The 25529-nt window shown below is 44.6% G+C and overlaps 1 protein-coding gene and 1 pseudogene across 1 annotated transcript; one reads left to right on the forward strand and one right to left on the reverse strand.

Annotated features, from left to right (window-relative positions):
* Positions 1–25529, reverse strand: part of LOC130863126 (harmonin-binding protein USHBP1-like) — a 120230-nt pseudogene that overhangs the window by 33365 nt on the left and 61336 nt on the right.
* On the forward strand, positions 20826–22118 carry LOC130863253 (serine/threonine-protein kinase SBK1-like). Its single transcript, XM_057753179.1, has one exon. The coding sequence runs from the start codon at positions 20880–20882 to the stop codon at positions 22116–22118; it is 1239 nt and encodes a 412-aa protein (XP_057609162.1). The 5' UTR covers positions 20826–20879.

Genomic DNA, 25529 nt, shown 5'->3' on the forward strand with positions numbered 1-25529 from the left:
ACAATAAAAGGAATGTACTTCTGAGAGCAGGGTTTGCCTCCTACCACATGTACTTAACTGTCCATGGTATTGGGAAAGCATCAGCAGGTTGAGAAGTAGAAGACAAATATTCAGTGAGGGAGGACAGCAGACCCAATTGAAATATATTCTATCTATGGGAAGAATGGGATCACCTCTGTAGACCCCTACAAGAGCCCCCAAGACCCACAAATGCCTGACACCCTTATCATGGTACAAATAGATTTTTAATCTAGAGGCTCCTGAGGCTGGCAGGACAATGTTCTGATGGACTCACAGATACTTCAGTCTTAGCAAAACTAGTCCAGTAGGTCCAAGTCAAGAGCATGAGACAAACTGCTTTTTATAGGGAGACAGGCCAAAAGGAAAGTCCTCACTTTGGTTCAAAGACAAAAACATGGCAAAAGCAGTCACTCCCAAGGAATAGAGTCCCAGTGAAGTCAGTTACTCACCTGTAAGAAACAGTTTCCTCAGTCAGCAACTTGCACTTGTACAAGGCCTCTCTCATCTCCATGGGGAATTTCTGTAGCTCCAACATCACTTTCTTATGCTCCATATTCACCATCTCCAACTCAAAATTTAGCCTGTATTAGGGCATAGCCCCAGAGCAAAGAACCCTGTGAATTCTGGACTTAATGACCCTATGATTTCAGGCTGTGCCTTAAACACCCCAGCACAGTCAATGTCACATTCTGATAGCTATCAACTAGGACAACCTGGTGCTGTTTAAACTTGCTGACCTGGCCCCAGACCAGCAGTCAGGGATGCAAAGGGAGTGATCCAGAGCTGCATGAGTTCCATCAATGGGCCTGGAGGAATAGAATAGTTAAGTCCTCAGGAGCCTGTGTCACAAGTCTGATCCCACCAGAAATCTATGATAATGTTGTTCCTGTCTTCAGAACGGGGATTTTTGATCCCAGGTTTCTATTGCTACATGGATTTCTAAAGCACAAAATCAGTATTTCCAGGGAGGAGAACTGACTTAAGGACAGATTTATAAGTCTCCAGTGGATTCCAATGGACTTCCAAGGTGAGCACACAGGCCAGGAGCCCCATCACTGGTCGTAGTGGAGTTCCCTGACCTTAAGGGAACTTAGTGGGATCACCTGGAAACTGTGGCACAGAAAGAACCACATGCCACAGACCCCAACTGCCAGGACACACACACACACGTACACGGAGGATGCCAAATAAATGTTGGCAGGCAGAATTGTCTCAGAATATAAGAAACCAGACTAGAGAAGAGCAGTGATGAAGTTCAGACTTCAAGTCATACACTGAGATGCATCAAGACAACCAGCCCCGTGCAGCTGCTCCCAGGAGCAGCCAGTACTCAAGTACTTGCTGGTTAAGCAAAAAGACTCACCGTAAACTCACAGCACCTAGTATTGTCCACAAGCCAACACCTGTCAAGGCCTCATGAAATGTATGCTGAGAGCTCACAAACTATTGCCTCATTCCAGACTGATCCAGGCCAAGGCTCTGCTTTTTTTTTTTTTGTATTCTTTTTTTTTATTCTTTTTTAATTAATATTTCCACCTGCTCCCCGTTTCCCATTTCCCTCCCCTCCTCCCACATATTGCCCCCTCCCCCCACCCTCCTCCCCCTATCCCCACTCCTCTTCTCCACCCCCACACCATTCCCCCTCCCTCTCGATACTGAAGAGCAGTCCAAATTTTTTATTTGGAGGAATCACACAGCCTGTATCCTGATATCACTCCTACCCAGGTTTCTGCTATGCCTCTTAGATGCCCTCAGGATATTTAGTTTGGGCAGAACACTCTGCAGATGCAGTCTCCAGTGACCTGAGGAATGCTGGGGTTGACTCAGTAGGGTCAAGACAGTTACCAGGGAACTAAACAAAATGGCTACCTGTTGTTCAAATCCTTGTTGGTATAATTAGCCAGGATTCCACGAAGTTCATTCCTTTCTTGGGTCATCATCTGAAGCTGCAGGGTCAGTGTAGCCACCTTTTTCATCTGCTGCTCCTGCCCAGTAACAGAGTTTGGGTTTGATGTTTTTCGAGTACTCCCTGCAAGTTGATAAATATTAGTGAATTTATGCAGTAGTATGGCACAGGACCAGGAGAGATCATGTTGAGTTTGAAGAAGAGGCCGAGGAAGAGTGAATGCAGGAGCACAGTAAAGACCCCTAGGATCAGGACAACTGTCCTCAAACTGGGAGCCCATAAGCCATGCCTCTATATCCACTCACTGTGGCTAGCTATGTGCATCAGCCCCTACTGCTGCCCCGCTGGCTGGAAGGCATATGTCACCCAGCCATGCTGCTTTGGAAATATCAACTCATTTCTGATGTGCTGCAGAAAATTCCTGGAGTCTCTAGTGCATAGCACAATGAATCCCTCTTCACCTGTGGCCAGAAATAGAAGTAACTGAATGTCTGAGACCCTGGTGCATAGATGGGGAATTCCCATGAGATACTCACAGAACCTAAAGAATCCACTGATGATGAGTTGTGCAACACCCTACTCTCACACCTCATTAGTCTGTGACTCCTGCTGGTCTTTGCCTCTCAAAATAAAATTAAGGAACTCACAGAACAGCAGCTGTAACCTTGACAACTCCTGGATCTCTGCCAAACTAACTAGCAGCAATCCTTGACAATGGGTCTGCACTTTAGTTACCAGAGAAACAGCATAAAACCATCTCTTCCAAAGATCTCAGCTATTAAATCCCATTTCTGTAAGGTCCAACTCAACCCCCAACCTCCTCCTTCGAAAGTCAGATCTCTCTGTCAACCAGTGTGCTCAATCTTGCCATTGTGTCTTCAAGTGAACCCTATATGCACATAATGAGGGCCCCAAGGACACAACATTGTTAATTTCAGAAAAGATGCCAATGACTCTTTAGGATACAGCAGAATGTTCAGAGAATGGACTGTTAGAGTCACTGCTAACTGCCATCACTTATCTCATAACCATCTCTTCCCCAGTTCACCAAAAGCCAAGCTGGCTTTTTCAGGTGCCTTCCCTGAGACACAGGGGAAGCTCATCAGCAGCTCTCTGATAGTTAGACTCTAATTAATTCTAATTTAATACTTCATCATGAATGGAGGTCAAGACTCATTTTCTAATCATTCCCAAGGAATGACTCTTCCCCTCCTAATCAAAAAGATGGGAAGTGAAAGATACTAAGAAATTAGCTCATGTTGATGCGGAAGGAAGTTCAGTTTCATGAAGTGAATGAGTATCTCAGGAAATATCCACAGGACTGTTACAATGTGTGGGGGTGATGGAGATTGTGGGTGTCTCATCAGACAAAAGATAAGTCACATGGGTCATGATGAAGATTTTCCCCAAACTTCAGCGAAATACATTCCATCCATCATGACATTAGCAAAGGTGAGATAACCTAGTGACAGGACAGGCTGGAGACACCTGAGGACAGGGCATCCACAGGTGAGCCCTCACTCGCCAAGAACAGACACTTGCAGGGAGAGTGATGGCTCATTCCTGCACTCAAGTTAAAGTTAAAGTCTAGTTAAAGTTGACTGGCTATTGAGAGGAGTTCAGAAACCCTAGGGGTCACTGACATGCAGCAATACTCAATGGTTCCTACCCTGCAAGTGGCTCTGAGGTAAAATGTGAGCTCCTCAAGCTTTGGCCAGGGGACTGTACTCTCTCTGTTATTAGTGACCCACAGCCAAAAGAAATTCAGTGTGCTGAAGTACAGTGCTGTAACTGAAACCTCTTTCATCCCTCTCCTTCCTTCCCACTCTGAGTCAAAGCAGATGGACCCCAGCACAGCAGCTGCAGGGTTGACCATTACTGGCTCTCTGCCAATCTAACCATCAGAAACCCTAAACTCCAGATCTACTCTTTAGTAACAGAGAGAAGGACAGATTCATTACCTCCACGAAGCTCTAAGATCCTGTGACTCACTATGAAAAACCAAGCTGAAGCCTTCCACCATCAAGAAACTCCCTACTCCCTCCCCAGGACTCACTGCGTTTTCCCCAGAACCATTTATGTCTTGATGTGCGACACTGAGGTTGAAGGCCAGCTTCCTTCTGACTCCCTCTAGTCTCGTTTTGCTCTCCCTTCTGTCTCCCAAGGAGCCTGCTCAGTCTTGCCAACATGGCTACGTCCAAAACCTGTAGGCAGTGAACGGATGCCCCACAGGCAGTTGGTGTTGCCACAACACTGATGACATCACAGAGAATACCAGGGCTCTCCAGGATACAATAGAATGTCCAGGGAGGGGTCTGCTGCTGTCCATGGTACAGCCATTACCTCTGGCTCATTTCCTTACTCCAAAATGACCTGAAACCAAGGTGCCATATCAGGAGCCTCTCTGGGGTCAAAAAGGAAGCTCTTATACAGGTAGTAATAAAAAATTTCCCCTGGAGAGTCAGCAGAGCTCACTCAGGCTATAAGTTTATGAGTGAAGATGTGATTCACTCTTGATATGTCTGGCTGGAGTCACATGAGGCCAGATGATCCCTGAGATATTTAGAAAAAAACAGTCCTAGAAAGAATATGATGGTCCAAACCTTGAATCAATACACTGAGGCAAGAGCAGTGACAAGTCAGAGGTCTGTCGGGGCTGTGTAGAGGCACCCTAAGTTGGAAACACTCATGCACATGCACACGCATACAGATAGAAGAGGCACACAATCATGGGATAGAACATGATGTCGATCACTGCTATGGTGCTTCTATCAGCAAACAAAAGGCAAATTCCTTGGCCTAGAGCCAGCTGTTATGGTATATGTGCTTGTTAATGGCTTTGGGTACAACACCCATTAGGAGATCATGAGAAGGACAGGCATTTGGAGAGGCTTGGGGTTATTGAATCAAAGAGTTTTGTTATAGCCTAACCTCAATTTTCTATTTCTGACAGTTCTTGTAAAGAGGATCCAGCCCATCGTTAGGCTGGAATACATTTTCTCCAGATCTCTGGACTTTCTCAACAGAAGCATGTTCCTTAGAACCTAGGGCTGATGAGATCTGTCAGGTGATCTGTGCCATTTCAGATACTGAAGCCCTAAGCAGGTAAATGTGATTAGCAAATTTTTTTCTAAATAGGGTCTTGTAGAGCCCAACAAGTTGAGAACCAAACATTTGGCAATACTGGATTGAAAATGTTTTATGAACATACAGAGTGGTGCTATGGTAAAGAGGCAAAAGTGAGAAGTGACATACAGAGGGAATATGATTTGCAAATTAATCTGAGATGCGACAAGATCTAGAAAACAAGGTATAAAGGATCACCAGCAAATTCCAGCAACTAAGAAAGAGGCCTGGACCCAGTGGCACCCTTGGTACTTCAGACAGCTTGGCCTTTCAATAATTAATTGTGAGATATCACACTTCTCCAACTCAGGAGATATACTTATCCACCCCAGCCAAATATGCACACAACCATTCTGCATGTGCCTGCTTCTAATCTCACCCAGTCTCCCACACAAAGAGGCTCCACTCTCTTGCAAATGACCTGAGAGTCAGTTGACAGGTGACTGCACCTATGACCCACAATACTTTCTCTCGACCCACCCATGGAATCTGGAAGGTGCTCATGAAATGAACAGAGAGATAAGACTTTACCTACCTGAATCTCAAAACGCAGCCTTGAGATTCTCAATCTCTGGATGACAACCCTAAACCATCCCTCTACAGGAAAGGGAGTCTTGCTGTCAGCTAGTTTTTCTTCTTCCCTTTCCATTCTTCAGAAATCTAGGGGACAGCTTCCTTAAGCCTATTCACAGCTGCACAGGATACAGCTTGGCTTCATAACCCTCAAGTCTCACCTCAAGAAGCCAAAAAAAAGATTGATGGAGTTCACAAACACTCCCATGCTTGGAGATGCCAAGGTTATCAATGGTTCACTCTAGCACCTTGCAGGGCCAGAACGTGTTCCCCAGACTAAGCATGTCATCATCTCTGATATCATCTCAGGACACCCAAATCAGGCTGGAAGGAGCCAGGCTCTGTTCCATGGCCTCATAAAGCCCTTAATATTGTGAGGTAAGTACACGTATTATCTTTGCTAAGACCTTTGCCTACCAAAGAAAACTCATGTACCCAAAACATAATAAATTCTGCTATCTCTGGCTCCAACAGAGTCTTGTTCTAATTCTGTATTCCTTAGTAAATGCAACTTGTGTTTTCTATTGCTTAAAGTTTCCTTTTTTTCCATAGTCCACACCAGTGAGAGTTTGGCTAAATCACGAAGAATTGGCTATTACATCATTCATCATTCATTCACTTTATTTTAAAATTTTTGAGTGATATGCCCTAAAAACAACAGGTCTTTATGCTACCTGCACCTCTATTTTCTAAAAAGCTTTCAGAGATCTCACATACAGACATCTTACCAGTAAAAAAGGGTCCTTAAGGGTTCTGTGCATATTTACCATTAAGTCTGCAAATGCTTCATGCTTGATGCTTGCAGCCCTTAACTTGGGCTGAACTTAAGACATACTTCCAGAAATAGAATTATCTCAGAGAAGAATTTAAAATAAAAATATGCATATAAAGCTAAATTACCACAATATTTCAAATAAAAATGTCAGCCTTGTATAAATGATGTTACATATACTTGAGCATCTTTCCACATAGTTAGGAACCAGAAATACTTGGAGTGCTTATGCAAAAGTATAAATGTTCATTTATCAGGTGGTTAATGAATGCTGCTCCCATTAGAAATGATAACCTTTGCTGACAGTACAGAGCAACTACTGACCATGGAATTTTCTGCAAGGCATAATTCAGAGTACAAATGATGCATCACTGGAACACATTACTCAGATATTTTAGTAAAATTTTCACTGTATGATTGCTCTTGGAGAGCACCCAGGTTGCAGTCCACTCAGCCAAAAGGTGGCTCCCAGCCCTCTGTGACTCCAGTTGCAGAAGATATTATGCCCTCTTGTGACCTCTTTAGGCAGTGCAAACATGTACTGCAGAGACAAACATTCAGGCAAATCACCCACACATGTAAAATGAAAGTGAAGAGAGTTTTTAAATGTCCTGGGTATTATATTCTTCCTGACACACTCATGTACTATTCTAATGTGTTGGTTCATGGGTTATGCATTTTCTGCTAACATTCTTGCTCTTAATGATGTTTAAGACAGGTTCTCCATATGTATTCCTGGCTCTCCTGGAACTCATCATGTAGACTGTGCTGGCTTAAAAATATCCAAATGCTGCTGCATCCTTCAAGTTGGGTTACAAGTGTGAATCACCATCCCTGCTCCACCTTTTGGGGTAACTTCATTTTTATTGTTTTTGTTTTGTCAGAGAGACAGAATCTCACTTGATAGCCAAACTATCCTAAATTTCACTATGTTGACTAGGTTGACTTTGAATTCTCAGATCTACATGTCTATACCTACTGAGTTCTGGAATTTAAGGCATGAATCATTATGCATGACATGGCTTTCTATGTGTTTTTAATAGATGGGGGATGTTGTTGGAGGCTGCTTGTTCAGTCCTGGCTGCCCAGACCACAAAATAATCACTCAGAAACTATATTATTTGTAATACTGTTTGGCCAATAGCTTAAGTGTATTTCTGGCTTATTCTTATATCTTAAATTAACCCATCTCTATTCATTTGTATATGGCCACGTGGCGGTGGCTTACGAGTATGGACATGTCTGGTGTCTGTCTCCAGTTGGACTGCATGGTTTCTTCCTGTCTCAGCCTTCTTTCCACCAGCATTCAGTTTAGTTCTGCCTGCCTAGCTTTATTCTGTCTTATCACAGGCCAAAACGGCTTCTTTATTCATTAACCAATAAAAGCAACACACAGAGAGAAGGACTTCCCACACCAGGAGGAGAAGCTATATTCACAGGAAAGAATTTCGGTACTATGAACTTAACCTAGCTAATCCTTTTATTTTCATATGTGCTATGATCTGGATTCCATTTCCCAATTCAGAGTTACAGGGAAGTAATCCTTCGTTTCCATAAATATCCCAGGGATTCCTGTAGATTAACCTAAGTTTGGATAAGGTTTTCTATCCTACTAGGCAGAAGAGAAATATATTTTATATTCTTCTGTTTGGTTGTTTTAAGGACTATTAGGCAGTCTGTTCAGTACATTCAGGAAGTAGTTATGGCCAGGAGGATGTTCTGTTTCTCACAGGGACTCTTCTGCATGGACTCTTTGATCACGGTGCTGCTGGGGACCTGAAGTTCCTCTAATACTGAAATGGCAGAGCCTCAAGCACTTAGGAAGTGAATGATTATTCAGACATTTGCTTCAAATGACTAGTGTTTTTAATTAAAGCTCACCCTAGGTGTAAGAATTCTTGATTGAAGAGCTGTTGTCCTTCTAGCTTGAGGAAACTTCTTGAACAAAGTAATATATGGGTAAAGGCAAAGTGAAGCCACACGGCTATGTCGATAAGTGAGTTCAGAATGGACACCACCACTGAATATGGAAAAACTCCAAGGAAGATTCTAGGGTGAGTTAAGGAAATGGCATGCTCCTTCTTGGCTTTGTGTCTCTGATAATCTGTCTGGTGTTCCCCGTGTCTTTTTCTGTTGTAAATCTACTGGCTATTCATGCTGTGCATGTTCCTGTAGACAGTCCAGGTTTTAGCATTTAATCACTTATAGTAGTCTTCAGACACATCTAAATATAATGCTATTACAAGTGCCAAAATAAAATTTCCAAGGTACTTCAGAAGTTAACCTTATTAATAGCAAAGTCTCAAAGACTTTGTCTAAACTATTCCAGTTATTTGAATGTACTTATATATTTAAGTCTCCAGATATTCTTTAAACAAGGATAACTGAAAAAAAAAAAAAAGATTCAAAATGATGTACACAGAACAGAATATACTGAGGTTAATGTTTAAATTCATAATTGCTCTAAATGCTGCATTTCAGGATCACACACGAATGTAACTCAGAAATTATACCCAGACTTTTGTCTTCATTTCATATTTGGAGGATTTCAGAATATGCTTCCTGAAAACATGGTGATCAGACAACATTTTGAGCACAAGAATGAATATGAAGATGGCCTCTGGTCTTCCCCTGATGCTCATACAACCTAGAAAGGACTTTCTGACAATTTCCTGAAACATGTCAGAAGCACCACATGTCCCTCCATAGAGGAAAGAGCAGCTTCATATCTGAAGACTGATGAAGGCACACACGGAGGACATGAGCAAAAGCTCTATTTGTATTCCCCTGCTTGACTCATGCTGATTTTATTTTTTCCCATGCTCTATAATGTTCCACTTTTCATCAACTTGGTAAAAAATCTCAGGTCTAAGCACTGTTGAAGGATTCCCTTCCTCAGGAAGGCTGTGGAGTTGTGAAAGATTGTGCTAGGTAAGTCTTCGTGCTTTTCTCTTCTTAAGTTCTGTTATGTTGTGGAGTCCCCAACAGGAACCTAAGATGGATGAAATGAGAAAGTAGTTTTTCCTCTGCATTCACTGTGTTTCTTCTAAAACTTTTATTTGTCAGCCAAATGATTATGCTTTTCTGTAAAAAAAAAAAAAAGAGCTCTCATCTTCACAAACCTCTTCTATTAGAGACACCATAAAGCTGCTTATTCTCTCTTCTAAGGGTATCTTGGAGGTTTGTTAATTGGATGCATTTGACCCTATAAGCTCATATGGATCTTATATTATTAAGGGTGTGCCCTTGTTGGAGTAAGTGTGTCCTTGTTGGGGGATGTGTGTGGGAGAACTTGTTGGTGTTGTATACTCAAGCCATGCCTATTGTGTTTCAGAGCACGTATTCTTCCCTGTGGGATCAAGATGTAGCTCCTTCTCCACTTTCAGATCCTTCTAAAGTACCGTATCTACCTGTATGCCTCATTGTCCTGCAGTGATGATAATAGACTATAAACCTCTGAACCTGTGAGTCACGCCCTATTAAATGTTTTCCTTCATTAGAGTTGCTGTGGTTATGGTGTCTCTTCACAGAAATAAAAACTTTAAAACTCTAAGACAGGACATATCCAAAAATAATTACAGAGTCCACAGGGAATAAAAAAAAAACAATAATCAGTTTTAAAATTAAGTAACCGATTTCAAGCCAGCCTGTTCTACAGAGTGAGTTCCAGGATAGGCTCCAAAACTACACAAAGAAAACTTGTCCCGAAAAATCAAAATAAAATTAAGTAACTGAATCACATGGCTTCCCAATTGTTTGTGTTTCAGTCGGGTTCTAGGCTACTTTCACAGTCAAATATTTATTCACTGGATGATAGAAAATTAAATGCCACTTAAGATGACCTTTCCCTGAAGATAATGAAAACATTTGTGGAAATGCTGAAAAAGAATCACAGGCATTATGTAATTCATCCTAAAAAAGGAAAAAAGAAGACAATTCAAAGCACAAGTGAATCAACTAGGCCAGGCCCCTTATCTGGGTCTGCAGAAAAAAATATGCTTCTAGTCCATTATCATAAATCTAAGTTGCACTGACAGTGACTTTCTCATACTTTTCTTCCAAAAGATAAAACTTTACATCAGATTTTAATGTTATTGAGCTGTGACCTTTTACATAGACAGTTTTGAAATTCTTTGAGAATTTAATACATGTATACAGTGACTTTGTTCATATTTGCTTTTATTCCTTTTCAATGGTTCCCGATGCACTCTCTTAATTCCAACATTCCTAACCCCATGCCTGTTTTTGTTTTAAATAACCTACCTAGGGTGACACTGCATGCCCATATGCTCATGTGTAAGAGCCATTACTAAGTTTGCTCAAACCACCTGGTATTCACACCCTAAATTAAACTGACATTTCCTCCTCAAAAAACCATCAACTGTCACCAGTTTCTCAGTAATGCGTGGGGGCCTGTGAGTGCCTTTCTCTTCCGTGCCTTATTGTTGACTGCCTTGATTTTGGAGTTCATGAGTATAGTAGTCCTTTACTGTTTTATTTCAAGCTTTCTAATACCAGCATTTCAGAGATAATCAAATTTGACATTAAAATACAAATAAGTGTTGACAAGAAATCTGAAGAAACTATTAATGTTCTTAATTTGACTGATTATATTCCCACATTTATGAGCTATAATTAAAATAATCAAGGCAGTACTATATCATAATCTGACTGTTGCTTTGTATACTTGAAAAGGTTTGAGATAATTTCTTATATGATAATTTCTAAAGCACACAACCAGAAACTGAATGTAACAAAAGACCACTGGAAACTGAACTGAGCCTATATCTCCATCTTGATATTCCAGATAACCATGATTTCATTTGTTGTTTGAAAGCTGATCAGCCTGATATCTGGGACATGATTTTGAGTTTTCCCCAGTTCCTCTCTTACAGATTATCAGAGAGATTTACATTATTATTGTCATTATTCCTAGTACTTGAATTGGCATTTTGGAGACAATTCATTTTGGCGGGATACCTTGCTCAGCCTAGATATAGTGGAATGGGCCTCAGTCCTGCCTCAAACTGATGTGTCAGACTTTTTGTCTCCACTTGGGAAGCCTTACACTTTCTGAGGAGTTTATGGAGGCTGGGGTGAAAGGAAGGTGGGGAGAGCAGGAAGAGGTGAGGGAGTGGGAACTGGGATATTATTGTAAAATAAGAAAAGATTGTTCTAAAAATAAATTTAATAAAAAAATAAAAAAGAAAGTAGGTGATGTATCCAGTTGGAGGAAACATCATAGGGAACATACTTGAATGGATATATGTTGTCATTAACCATATCCTACCCATCTCTTCTCCTGCATGACTATGAATTATAACCTCTGAAATTGTGATAAAATAAACATTACCACCCTTTAAAAATATCATATACAGGCTCATTGGGGCATCCAGGAGTTCCTGTGTAGGTGCCGAGAAGTTTCATCGGGACGGGTGAGTGTGTGCTATCCTGGGGCGGACTGTCCAGGTAGAGAGCACAAACACCCCTCCCCCAGCTCCTGCTGCAGGGCTTGCTCTCCTACACACCCGCCCCCACCCCCACCCCCAAACCTGCCTTGTCTGCAAGGTCCTTAGCTGTGGAACAGTTTCCTGCCATTTCACTAAGGCTACCAACCCAGAGCAGTGAGTCCCTGACCAGAGGGCAGGCCTCAAGGTCCCCGCCAGGGAAAGCGGGCCCCTGCTGCTGGGGCTGCAGTCTCTGCTGTGATCTGCTGGACCTGCTCTGCCTGTGCCCTACTTCCCTTAGTCCCTGGCTCATTGGGGCATCCAGGAGTTCCTGTGTAGGTGCCGAGAAGTTTCATCGGGACGGGTGAGTGTGTGCTATCCTGGGGCGGACTGTCCAGGTAGAGAGCACAAACACCCCTCCCCCAGCTCCTGCTGCAGGGCTTGCTCTCCTACACACCCGCCCCCACCCCCACCCCCAAACCTGCCTTGTCTGCAAGGTCCTTAGCTGTGGAACAGTTTCCTGCCATTTCACTAAGGCTACCAACCCAGAGCAGTGAGTCCCTGACTAGAGGGCAGGACTCAAGGTCCCCGCCAGGGAAAGCGGGCCCCTGCTGCTGGGGCTGCAGTCTCTGCTGTGATCTGCTGGACCTGCTCTGCCTGTGCCCTACTTCCCTTAGTCCCTGGCTCATTGGGGCATCCAGGAGTTCCTGTGTAGGTGCCGAGAAGTTTCATCGGGACGGGTGAGTGTGTGCTATCCTGGGGCGGACTGTCCAGGTAGAGAGCACAAACACCCCTCCCCCAGCTCCTGCTGCAGGGCTTGCTCTCCTACACACCCGCCCCCACCCCCACCCCCAAACCTGCCTTGTCTGCAAGGTCCTTAGCTGTGGAACAGTTTCCTGCCATTTCACTAAGGCTACCAACCCAGAGCAGTGAGTCCCTGACTAGAGGGCAGGCCTCAAGGTCCCCGCCAGGGAAAGCGGGCCCCTGCTGCTGGGGCTGCAGTCTCTGCTGTGATCTGCTGGACCTGCTCTGCCTGTGCCCTACTTCCATTAGTCCCTGTCTCATTGGGGCATCCAGGAGTTTCTGTGTAGGTGCCAAGAAGTTTCATCGGGACGGGTGAGTGTGTACTATCCTGGGGCGGAGGGTCCCGGTAGAGAGCACAAACGCCCCTACACTAAGGCTACCCAACCAGAGCAGCGGGCAGGCCTCAGCAACCCCCGAAAGGGAGCACAGGCACCTCCAGCTTGTACTGCAGTGTCGCCTGTGTTCTACTGGACCCCGCCCGACCCCTTGCATTCGGCCTTCTTTACGCGGGTCATTGGAATACCACGCATCCATGTTTTGGTGTTGAGGAGTTCACCTGGAAGGGAACGGTTCCTGCCCCTACACTGAGGAGATACACCTAGAGAGTTAGTCACAGCAAAGACTGGTCCAAGGCATCAGGCCTCTCCTGGCTCCATTTGAAGGAAAAGATGGGCAGGCGCCAATGCAAGAATTCCCCCAACAACTTGAAAGGCAACGTGACATCACCAGGATCCAGGAATCCCGAAATGAGAAGTCTAAACCCTAATACAGAAGAATTAGAAGAATTCGACTCAAAAGTGAATTTTATGAAAATAATAGAGGACCTTAAACAGGAGGTGAAAAACTGCCACAACCAATTAGAGATTACAAACAAAAAGGTAGAGGAAATGAATAAATATCTCAAAGATACCCAAGAAAACCAAGAGAAACAAGAAAAAGTAATCAAACAGGTAAGGGAAACGGTTCAAGACTTGAAGAATGAAGTGGAAGTAATAAAGAAAACACAAACCGAGGGAAGGATGGAGATGGAAAATTTGAATAAACGAACAGGAACTACAGAGACAAGTACCACCAACAGATTACAAGAGATAGAAGAAAGAATCTCAGACACTGAAGATACCATAGAGAAAATAAACACTCTCATCAAAGAAAACAGCATAACCAACAAATTCTCATCACAAAACATTCAGGAAATCTGGGACACAATAAAAAGACCAAACCTAAGAATAATAGGGATAGAAGAAGGAGAAGATCTACAGCTCAATGGTCCAGAAAATATATTTAATAAAATTATAGAAGAAAACTTTCCCAACCTTAAGAAAGATATTCCTTTGAAGGTCCAAGAAGCATACAGAACACCAAATCGACTGGATCAAAAAAAAAATCTCCTCGTCATATAATAATCAAAACACAAAACATACAGAATAAAGAAAGAATATTAAGAGCTGCAAAGGAAAAAGGTCAAGTTACCTATAAAGGTAAACCTATCAGACTTACACCTGATTTCTCTATGGAAACCATGAAAGCCAGAAGGTCCTGGATAGATATACTGCAGAAACTACGAGACCATGGATGCAAGCCCAGACTACTATACCCAGCCAAGCTTTCGTTCACTATAAATGGAGAAAACAAAATTTTCCAGGATAAAAACAAATTTAAACAATACGTAGCCACAAATCCAGCCCTTCAGAAAGTAATTGAAGGAAAATCACAAACCAAGGAGTCCAACAATGCCCACAATAACTCAGACATCTAAAGACCCTTCACCAGCACAACTTGAAGAAGGGAAACACACAAACTCTACTACCAAAGGAAAGAAAGAAAGAAAGAAAGGAAAAATGACCGGAGTTAACAACCACTGGTCATTAATATCACTTAATATCAATGGACTCAACTCACCTATAAAGAGGCACAGGCTAAGAGATTGGATACGAAAACAGGATCCAACATTCTGCTGCTTACAAGAAACACACCTCAACCACAAAGACAGACATCTACTCAGAGTAAAGGGCTGGGAAAAGGTTTATCAAGCAAACGGACCTAAGAAACAAGCAGGTGTGGCCATACTAATTTCTAAGAAAGTTGACTTCAAACTAAAATCAATCAAAAGAGATGGAGATGGACATTTTTTACTCATAATAGGAACAATTCACCAGGATGAAATCTCAATCCTGAATATATATGCCCCTAATATAAAAGCACCCACTTATGTAAAAGAAACGTTACTAAAACTCAAGGCAGTCATCAAACCACACACACTAATAGTAGGAGATTTCAACACTCCTCTCTCACCAATGGACAGGTCAATCAAACAGAAACCTAACAGAGAAATAAGAGGATTAAGGGAGGTAATGAATCAAATGGACTTAACAGACATCTATAGAACATTCCACCCAAATAGGAAAGAATATACCTTCTTCTCTGCAGCTCATGGAACCTTCTCGAAAATAGACCACATACTCGGTAACAAAGCAAACTTACACAGTTACAAAAAAATATTGGTAACCACCTGTGTCTTATCAGATCACCATGGATTAAAGTTAGAATTCAACAACAATGCTATCCCCAGAAAGCCTATGAACTCATGGAAACTGGACAGTCAACTACTGAACCTCACCTGGATCAAGGAAGAAATAAAGAAAGAAATTAAAGTCTTTCTTGAATTCAATGAAAACGAAGACTCAACATACTCAAACCTATGGGACACTATGAAAGCAGTGCTAAGAGGAAAATTCATAGCATTAAGTGCCCACTTAAAGAAAACGGAGAAAGCACACATTGGAGACTTAATAGCCCACCTGAAAGCTTTAGAAAAAAAAGAAGCAGACTCACCTAGGAGAAGTAGAAGACTGGAAATAATCAAATTGAGGGCTGAAATCAACAAAATAGAAACACAGAAAACAATCCAAAGAATCAATGAAACAAAAAGCTGGTTCATGGAGAAAATCAATAAGATTGATAAACCCCTATCCAAACTAATCAAACGGCGGAGAGAGAATATGCAAATTAACAAAATCAGAAACGAAAAGGGAGACATAACCACAGACTCAGAGGAAATTCAGAGAATCATTAGATCTTACTACAAAAATCAGTATGCCACAAAATTGGAAAATGTTATAGAAATGGACACTTTTTTAGAGAAGTACCATATACCAAAGTTAAACCAGGACCAGGTGAACAATCTAAATAGACCTGTTAGTCGCGAAGAATTAGAAGTTGTTATAAAAAACCTCCCCACCAAAAAAAGCCCAGGTCCAGATGGCTTCAATGCAGAATTCTACCAGAACTTCCAAGAAGACCTAATACCTATACTCCTTAATGTATTTCACAATATAGAAACAGAGAAGTCATTGCCAAATTCCTTTTATGAAGCTGAAGTTACTCTGATACCAAAACCACACAAAGACACAACCAAGAAAGAGAACTACAGGCCAATCTCACTCATGAACATCGACACAAAAATACTCAATAAAATACTGGCAAACCGAATCCAAGAACACATCAGAAAAATTATCCATTATGATCAAGTAGGCTTCATCCCAGAGATGCAGGGCTGGTTCAACATACGAAAATCTATCAATGTAATCCATCATATAAATAAACTGAAAGAAAAAAACCATATGATCATTTCATTAGATGCTGAAAAAGCATTTGACAAAATTCAACATCCCTTTATGATAAAGGTCTTAGAGAGATTAGGAATACAAGGGTCGTTCCTAACTATAATAAAAGCTATTTATAGCAAGCCGTCAGCTAACATCAAATTAAATGGAGAGAAACTCAAAGCTATTCCACTAAAATCAGGAACACGACAAGGTTGTCCACTCTCTCCATACCTCTTTAATATAGTGCTTGAAATTCTAGCAATAGCAATAAGACAACATAAGGGGATCAAAGGGATTCAAATCGGAAAGGAAGAAGTTAAACTTTCATTATTTGCAGACGATATGATAGTGTACATAAGCGACCCCAAAAACTCCAGCAAAGAACTCCTTCAGCTGATAAACACCTTTAGTAGCGTTGCAGGATACAAGATCAATTCCAAAAAATCAGTTGCCCTCCTATACACAAAGGATAAGGAAGCAGAGATGGAAATCAGAGAAGCATCACCCTTCACGATAGCCACAAATAGCATAAAATATCTTGGGGTAACCCTAACCAAGGAAGTAAAGGATCTATTTGACAAGAACTTTAAGTCAATGAAGAAAGAAATTGAGGAGGATACCAGAAAATGGAAGGATCTCCCTTGCTCTTGGATAGGGAGGATCAACATAGTAAAAATGGCAATTCTACCAAGGGCAATTTATAGATTCAATGCAATCCCCATTAAAATCCCATCAAAATTCTTCACAGATCTTGAGAGGACAATAATCAACTTTATATGGAGAAACAAAAAACCCAGGATAGCCAAAACAATCTTATATAATAAAGGATCGTCTGGAGGCATTACCATCCCTGACCTCAAACTCTATTACAGAGCCTCAGTATTGAAAACAGTTTGGTATTGGCATAAAAACAGAGAAGTCGACCAATGGAACCGAGTAGAAGACCCTGATTTTAACTCACAAACTTATGAACACCTAATTTTTGATAAAGGAGCTAAAAATATTCAATGGAAAAAAGAGAGCATCTTCAACAAATGGTGCTGGCAGAACTGGTTGTCAATGTGTAGAAGAATGAAAATAGATCCATATCTATCACCATGCACAAAACTCAAGTCCAAATGGATTAAAGACCTCAATATTAGTCTGAACACACTGAACCTGATAGAAGAAAAAGTGGGAAGTACTCTACAACATATGGGTACAGGAGATCACTTCCTACGTTTATCCCCAGCAGCACAGACATTAAGGGCAACATTGAATAAATGGGACCTCCTGAAACTGAGTAGCTTCTGTAAAGCAAAGGACACTGTCACTAAGACAAAAAGGCAACCCACTGACTGGGAGAAGATCTTCACCAACCCTGCAACAGACAAAGGTCTGATCACCAAAATATATAAAGAACTCAAGAAACTAAACTTTAAAATGCTAATGAACCCAATAAAAAATGGGGCACTGATCTGAACAGAGAATTCTCAACAGAAGAAATTCAAATGGCCAAAAGACACCTAAGGTCATGCTCAACCTCCTTAGCGATAAGGGAAATGCAAATTAAAACAACTTTGAGATACCATCTTACACCTGTCAGAATGGCTAAAATCAAGAACACCAATGATAGCCTTTGCTGGAGAGGTTGTGGAGAAAGAGGCACACTCATTCATTGCTGGTGGGAATGCAAACTTGTGCAACCACTTTGGAAATCAGTGTGGCGATTTCTCAGGAAATTTGGGATCAACCTACCCCAAGATCCAGTAATACCACTATTGGGAATGTACCCAAGAGATGCCACATCAAATGACAAAAGTATCTGTTCAACTATGTTCATAGCAGCATTGTTTGTAATAGCCAAAACCTGGAAACAACCTAGATGCCCTTCAATGGAGGAATGGATGAAGAAAGTGTGGAATATATACATATTAGAGTACTACTCAGCAGTAAAAAACAATGACTTCTCGAATTTTGCGTGCAAATGGATGGAAATAGAAAACACTATCCTGAGTGAGGTATCCCAGACTCAAAAAGAGGAACATGGGATGTACTCTCTCATAATCGGTTTCTAGCCATAAAATAAAAGACATTAAGCATATAATGTGTGATCCTATAGAAGCTAAATAAGAAAGTGAACCCAAAGAAAATCATATAGTCATCCGCATGGAGAGGGGGAAGTAGACAAGATTCCAGGGCAAAAACTGGGAACTTGCGGGTGAGGTGGCATGGGGCAAAGGGGAAATGGGATGAGAAATATGAGAAGGGGAGGATGGGAGGAGCTCGGGGGATTGGGATGGTTGGGATATAGGAAGGATGGATACGGGAGCAGCGAAGTATATATCCTATCTAAGGGAGCCATCTTAGGGTTGGCAAGAGACTTGACTCTTGAGGGGTTCGCAGGTGTCCAGGAATATGTTCCCAGCTGGTACCTTGGGCAACTGAGGAGAGGGAACCTGAAATGACCCTATCCTATACTGATGAATATCTTGCATATCACCTTAGAACCTTCATCTGGCGATGGATCGAGGTAGAGACAGAGTCTCAATTTGGAGCAACGGTCTGAGCTCTTAAGGTCCAAATGAGGAGCAGAAGGAGGGAGAACATGAGCAAAAAATCAGGACCACGAGGGATGCACCCACCCACTGTGACAGTGGAACTGATTTATTGGGAGCCCACCAAGGCCAGCTGGTCTGGGACTGAATAAGCATGGGTTGATTCCGGACTCTCTGAGCATGGCGGTCAATGAAGACTGATGAGAAGCCAAGGACAATGGCACTAGGTTTCGATCCTAATACATGAACTGGCTTTGTGGGAGCTTAGCCTGTTTGGACGCTCACCTTTCTGGACGTAGATAGAAGGACCTTGGTCTTCCCGCAGGGCAGGGAATTTGGACTGCTCTTCAGTATCGAGAGGGAGAGGGAATGGAGTGGGGGGAGGAGAAGAGGAGTGGGGATAGGGGACGGGAAGTGGGGGGAGGGCAATATTTGGGAGGAGGGGAGGGAAATGGGAAATGGGGAGCAGGTGGAAATTTTAATTAAAAAAGAATAAAAATAAATAAATAAGTAAAAAAAAATCATATACAGTGTGGGTTTGATTTCTCAAAGAAAGATACCCATTGTACTACTTCCTATACTTCCATGATGACATGGAATGACAATCATTAAAGCATTAACAAATAGAGGCTTTCCTCACATATTGTCTATCTCCATCCATCCATCCATCCATCCATCCATCCATCCATCCATCCGGGTTTTATTCTCCATATTTTCCCACCCAAAAGATTGGTAATTCATATCTTCTCCATCACTTGCTTAAATTTAGCATTCCTTAAGTCTCTGACTCTGTGACACTAGAAATATTGTGGAAAGGGTCTTGGATAAAAAAAATGTAAGTTGTACTGAAAACAAAATACCAACATCAAACAACTTTACAAACACATTATCTTAGCTTGTTTCTTTATATGACAAATGTAATATAGAAATAATGAATTCAAAGAGTTGGTATATTCAGTTTTTATTGCTTCTCTGACACGAAGTTCAAAAAACTTTTTCTGACTAAATACATTTTGTAAAGAGATAAAATCTGTAGAGTTTTCTAAATGGAAATGGAAAGATGTGAACAAAGCCAGAAAATAGGCTTATCGTAAATCAGAAGGTTTATGGAAGAATCAAGATCATATGTGAAACTGCAGTATCCATTAAAATTCCATAGGACAAAATTCACTACACTTGTATATAATTAGAATGCAATTCTCTCTTTAGAATAAAGGTGATAGAATATGCCACTTATGTAACTCTCTGTTTGGAATGCAGGTGATAGAAGATGCCACTTATGTTCAACTTTTTATACAGAGAAAAGGAAAACACATGCTAGAACTTGCTTTTGAACCTTAACATGGCCTGCAAAGAGACTGTCTTGGTCAGGGAGTAATCTGTCTCTCAACTGCTTGAAGTACAAAAGACTTTCAAAATATCAATGAAACATCCTGTCAGAGCTTGACACATGACATTGTAGGCTATGAGAACATGTGGGATCAATCTGACTTCTATAAAAGTTGGAAGGAAGGTCATATACTTACTTAAACCTACATGACAGGAGAACGCGATGGAGCGCAGCTCGGGCGGGCGCCGGCGCTGGAGCCCGAACACCGGGTGGAGCGGGAGCCGAATCAGGAGCCGCAGCCTCAGCCCGCGCCAGGCCGGGGCAGGGGCCCGCAGGGCCGGGCTGCTTGCAGCGGCGGGGCCCGAGCCCCCCAGCGGCTGAGCCGTGACCTCCAGCCCCGCACGCGGTTACCTGGACCCAGCGCGCGGCGACCGCTCCATCCCGGGCCCCCTAAGATCTGCTTGCTGCAACCGCACACCTGAAGACACAGAGCGACCCAGCTTTGGGGCGGTAGCCCTCCCTGCTTCTCCGGTACACAGGATCCCCCAAACCTAGGACAGCGAGAGCAGACCCTCTTGCTAACGAGAAGCACCCCAAAGCCTCGGGACCTGGGCAACCGAGCCCCTAGCGACGCCCTCCGCGTCCCGGCTTATGGTGGTGGTGGTGCCCTGAGCCCCTCTCGGGCCAGGCTGACGAAGACCGACAGGGCGCCCAGACCCCCTGCCGCGGCGTCCCCGCGGCCCCAGCCCAGGGAGAAGATGAGCGTGGGCTGCCCAGAGCCTGAACCGCTCCACTCCCTGCCTTGCTGCGGGCCGGGGGCCGCCCCTGTACCAGGTGCAGGTGTGCCCCTCCTCACAGAAGACATGCAAGCACGGACACTGCGCACACTGACTGCCAGCGACCTTACCAAGCACTACGAGCTTGTCCGGGAGCTGGGTAAAGGGACCTACGGGAAGGTTGACCTGGTGGCTTACAAGGGCACAGGCACCAAAATGGCGCTGAAATTTGTGAATAAGAGCAAGACAAAGCTGAAGAACTTCCTGCGTGAAGTGAGCATCACCAACAGCCTGTCATCCAGCCCCTTCATCATCAAGGTCTTCGACGTGGTCTTCGAGACTGAGGAATGCTATGTCTTTGCCCAGGAGTGCGCGCCTGCTGGAGACCTGTTTGACATCATCCCTCCCCAGGTGGGCCTCCCCGAGGACACGGTGAAGCGCTGTGTGCAGCAGCTGGGGCTGGCGCTGGACTTCATGCACAGCAGACAGCTAGTGCACCGCGACATCAAACCCGAGAACGTGCTGCTGTGTGACCGTGAGTGCCGCCGTGTGAAGCTGGCGGACTTCGGCATGACGCGGCGCGTGGGCTGCCGTGTGAAGCGTGGGAGCGGCACTATACCCTACACAGCGCCCGAGGTGTGCCAGGCGGGCCGTGCCGATGGCTTCGCGGTGGACACAGGCGTGGATGTGTGGGCGTTCGGAGTGCTTATCTTCTGTGTGCTCACCGGCAACTTCCCGTGGGAGGCTGCGTCGGGCGCCAATGCCTTCTTCGAGGAGTTCCTGCGCTGGCAGCAGGGCCGCCTGCCGGGGCTGCCTTCGCAGTGGCGCCGCTTCACCGAGCCTGCACTGCGCATGTTCCAGCGGCTGCTGGCTCTGGAGCCCGAGCGTCGCGGGCCGGCCAAGGAGGTCTTCAGCTTCCTCAAACAAGAGTTCACATCTGAGCTTCGGCGGCGGCCTTCGCACCGTGCACGCAAACCTCCTGGGGACCGCCTGCCCGGGCCCCTGCTCCTCGAGGCTCCTGCACCGCTCAAGCGCACCGTGCTCACCGAGAGTGGCAGCGGTTCACGGTCCTCGCCGCCCAGCGTGGTGCCCGTTCCGGTGCCCGTGCCCGTGCCTGAGGCTGGTCTGGCTCCTTCCGCTCCCTCGGGCAGGACCGATGGCCGTGCAGACAAGAGCAAAGGGCAGGTGGTGCTGGCCACGGCCATCGAAATCTGCGTCTGAGCTGCTAGGAGCAGAGCAGTCGCTGCGGGGAAGCCGCGTATGCTCCAACCCGTACTGGGGACAGGGAGCAGCCACAGCGCGGTGGGAGGGAGTAGTGTAGACTAGGAGGCCCAGACACCCGGGTCGGTGGTGGGCTGGTGACATAGTTAGCGGATGACCATGTGTGTGGCCAGCCTCAGCCCAGAGGAGCCGAGGCCCCTGACAAAGGCTGGGAGCTTGTGGGCCAGACTGAGCTCTGGAACCTGGACACTTCTGGCGCTTCACACCCCTTGGCAGATCACCCTACAATCTTCCATCCAAACCCATCTGGGCACAGAAAGGGGCCTTTGGTGTTGGGCAGAGATGAGCACGAGACCCTTAGAAACTGGCTGGGAACAGGCACTGGGTTGACAACACTGGTGCCCAGGAGGTCAGAGGGAGAGGCCAAGCCCCCTAAAGGTAGCAAAAGTTGTGTGCAGGAACAGACCCGAATATTAGAGATGCCCCCTCACCTCTTCCTGGTGATGGGTACTTAGATCCCAGAAGGGAGAGCCATTACCGCAGCCACGAGGCCATTGGGAACAGAGTTCCAGTAGGTACCCCTCCTGAGGGTATAGGGGAACAGATGGCAGGAGAACAGGAGGCTTGGCACTCCTGTGTCTCTAGGGTAAGGGGGTGCATTCACAGCCCAGCTGCTCCTTCCCTGGGCACTCAGCAAGCAGGGAAACAGTTGCGCTAGTTATTCCTGGGGTTTGTCAATCACGTGTGTGAGCCTCACTGTTCTAGGGCAGTACCCTTGCAGGGGAGGAGCGCATCCGTGGATGGGACAGGAAGTCGTTGAAGTCAGAGTGAGTGTGATGTGTGTCTGGTGACTTTGAGGGTCCGGACACCTCACCAGGCAGCTGCCAAGAGCCAGGCCTGTGTTTTACCACACTCCTCAGGGAATCCCAGGAGACACCTGCTGTTGGCTCAGGTTCTTCGGCAGCAAAACAGGATTTCACCTTGTCCCTGCTCTCCTTTGGGACTCCTACTCAATGTGGAGGCTTAAGGAACCCCTGTAATAACCTCAGCACAGGGAGGCTGTGCCTTCCGCCTGGCACCACCCAACTGGCCAGCCTGGGTTGCCTCTCTTAGGATCCCTCCAAAAGTTCTGGGTCATTCTAAGAGGTTCCATAGTGGGGCTGGCTGGCTAGCTGCAAGGGGCACCAACCACCCCTCAGCCTGGGGCCCCCACCTCTCTACATAACCCCTTGCTCCCACCACAAAGGGCTATAGGTCTCCCTGCCCTCCTGAGTCCAGTTTACAAACTGTGGTTGCTCCAGGGCCTGGTCCCACTTTCCTGGGGTGCCACCACTTCCCTAGTGGACACAGGGCCCACATGCCAGGTAAGTAGCAAACCCCTCCTCCTGCCGACAGCCGAATCTCAGAAGGCCCCCATCACTGCCCTGGCCCACTTGGGGCCACCAGGCCCTCCTTCCCAGCCGCTACTTCTCCTCTTGCCTTAGGCCTCTCCACCCTGATCTGCAATAACAAGGAAGCGAGATTCCACAGTAGACATCCCGCGTCCCATGTGCACCCTCTCTCTGTGGAGATCCTGTGTGGGAGGCCTCTCCCTTGTAGTATCCGGTAGTCCTCAGAAGAGACATTAGGTATGTAGCCCAGCCCTATCCTTCAGAGGCAGCAACCAGCCTGACCCTGAACCGGACTCAGGCTGGGTCAGGCTCCGCTCTTGCTGCCACCACTGGTACTGTCTCTGTCTGTTGGGTTGGGACCCTTTGCCCCTTAGGAAAGGTGTTGGTTACAGATGTTTACCTCAGTTTGTCACTGTTGAAGAAACAAAATAATAATAATAATAGCAAAAAAATAACATCGTAGACATGGAGACTTAGAAGACAAAACCCACAGGAGAAACCTCCCCCTTTGCAGTTTTTCTGTGAAGGTATAGTTTGTTCATGTACGCACACATATGTGTGTGTCCCTGTCTCACCCCAGGGCAGGCCAGATCATCCATTGACACCTGTCCCAGCCTGTGTGTCCCTCACACTGCCCCTGTCCTTTGGTGCTTCCCAGGGGCCCCTTGAACTGGCTTGTGGGGTGTAGGGGAGCTTCCTGGATAGGAAGTGGGGCCTTCAGTTAGCTAGAGGTCTCCCACCAGATCCTGTGAGTAGAGGGCCCCAGGCTGTGTGATGCTCCCTGAGCCCACAACACAGTGCTGGTGGTTGGCATCTGTCCAAGTCTGGGGCAGGGCCTGGGTTGAACCCAAGCCCTTGAGCCTCACGCTCCTGTCTTGCCTCCCCTACCCCATGTCTTTGTAAATACTCTGGCATCCTTTGGCCCTGGGGAGGTTTTTAAATGTGTTATTTACATCTCTAACTATGACAATTGCTATAAAATAAAAATTTAGAAAGATAAAAAAATAAACCTTCATGACAAAAAGGATACATAATCTAATGAAATATTCATGAAATCATTTCTGATGGACTGGCTCAAAGGAAGCACTAGGATGTTTGGTTATCACAAACACAGCTCTCACAAATATCATAGACTGGAAGATGATGAATGATAGGTTTTGCTGAAAAAACTATGTATGAGAGAAGCAGTGCTTTATGGCCGAGTCACTCACCATGCTGGAGCTGTGCTTACAGAGGAGGTGAACAATAAAGTTTGCTTCACCAGGAACTTCAGCACTGGTGTGCAGCTTTAGTGCCTTCGCAGAGCTCCATGGTAGACTGTGATCTTGTGGAACCAACTAATATTTTAAGGAAAGGATGAAATATTATGTAAAAACTTCCTTTTTGACATAAATATTTTCTGTTATTTTTGAGATTATAATTACATTATTTCCTCTTCTCTTTAATCTTTGCAAAACCTCCCTACACTCTCCCTTGCTGTTTCTCATGTATGGCCTCTCTTTTCCTTCCTTGTTGTTACGTGCATATACATGTATACATGTAGTTTTACAGTCCTAAATGTAAGCTTTCTGGACTCATTATTTGATATGGGATTACAACAGGTGTGCTCTTCCCTGGGTGGAAGTATTTCCTTAAGTCTCAGAAAGTTCTAAGGAAAGAGTTAGGAAGTTCATAAGACTCAGCATTTAAATTATGGCTGGGAAAGCTGGAACTTAAAAGAATAATAAGGCCCTTCTGCTCCCAAGCTTACATAGGTTTTAAGTTAGAACTGAAGAAATGAGAACCTCCGTCTCAGTCAGTTGCAAACAAGTCATGCAGACATGTTCATGGTTCTAGTTTTCCTGAGTCCCCCATTCTAATGGGAGCCTTTGTGATACCACACATTTGTTATTCATATTCCTGTAAGTAATCCCGTACCTATACTCCTGTATTAATCTCAAGAAACTCATTAATTTGAGGAAATAGGAATTACACAGTCTTCCCTGGATGTCAGATAAAGAAAGGGGGAACTGATAAGTAA

Source organism: Chionomys nivalis, chromosome 20 (assembly GCF_950005125.1).
Source record: "Chionomys nivalis chromosome 20, mChiNiv1.1, whole genome shotgun sequence".
NCBI classification, from domain to species: Eukaryota; Metazoa; Chordata; class Mammalia; order Rodentia; family Cricetidae; genus Chionomys; species Chionomys nivalis.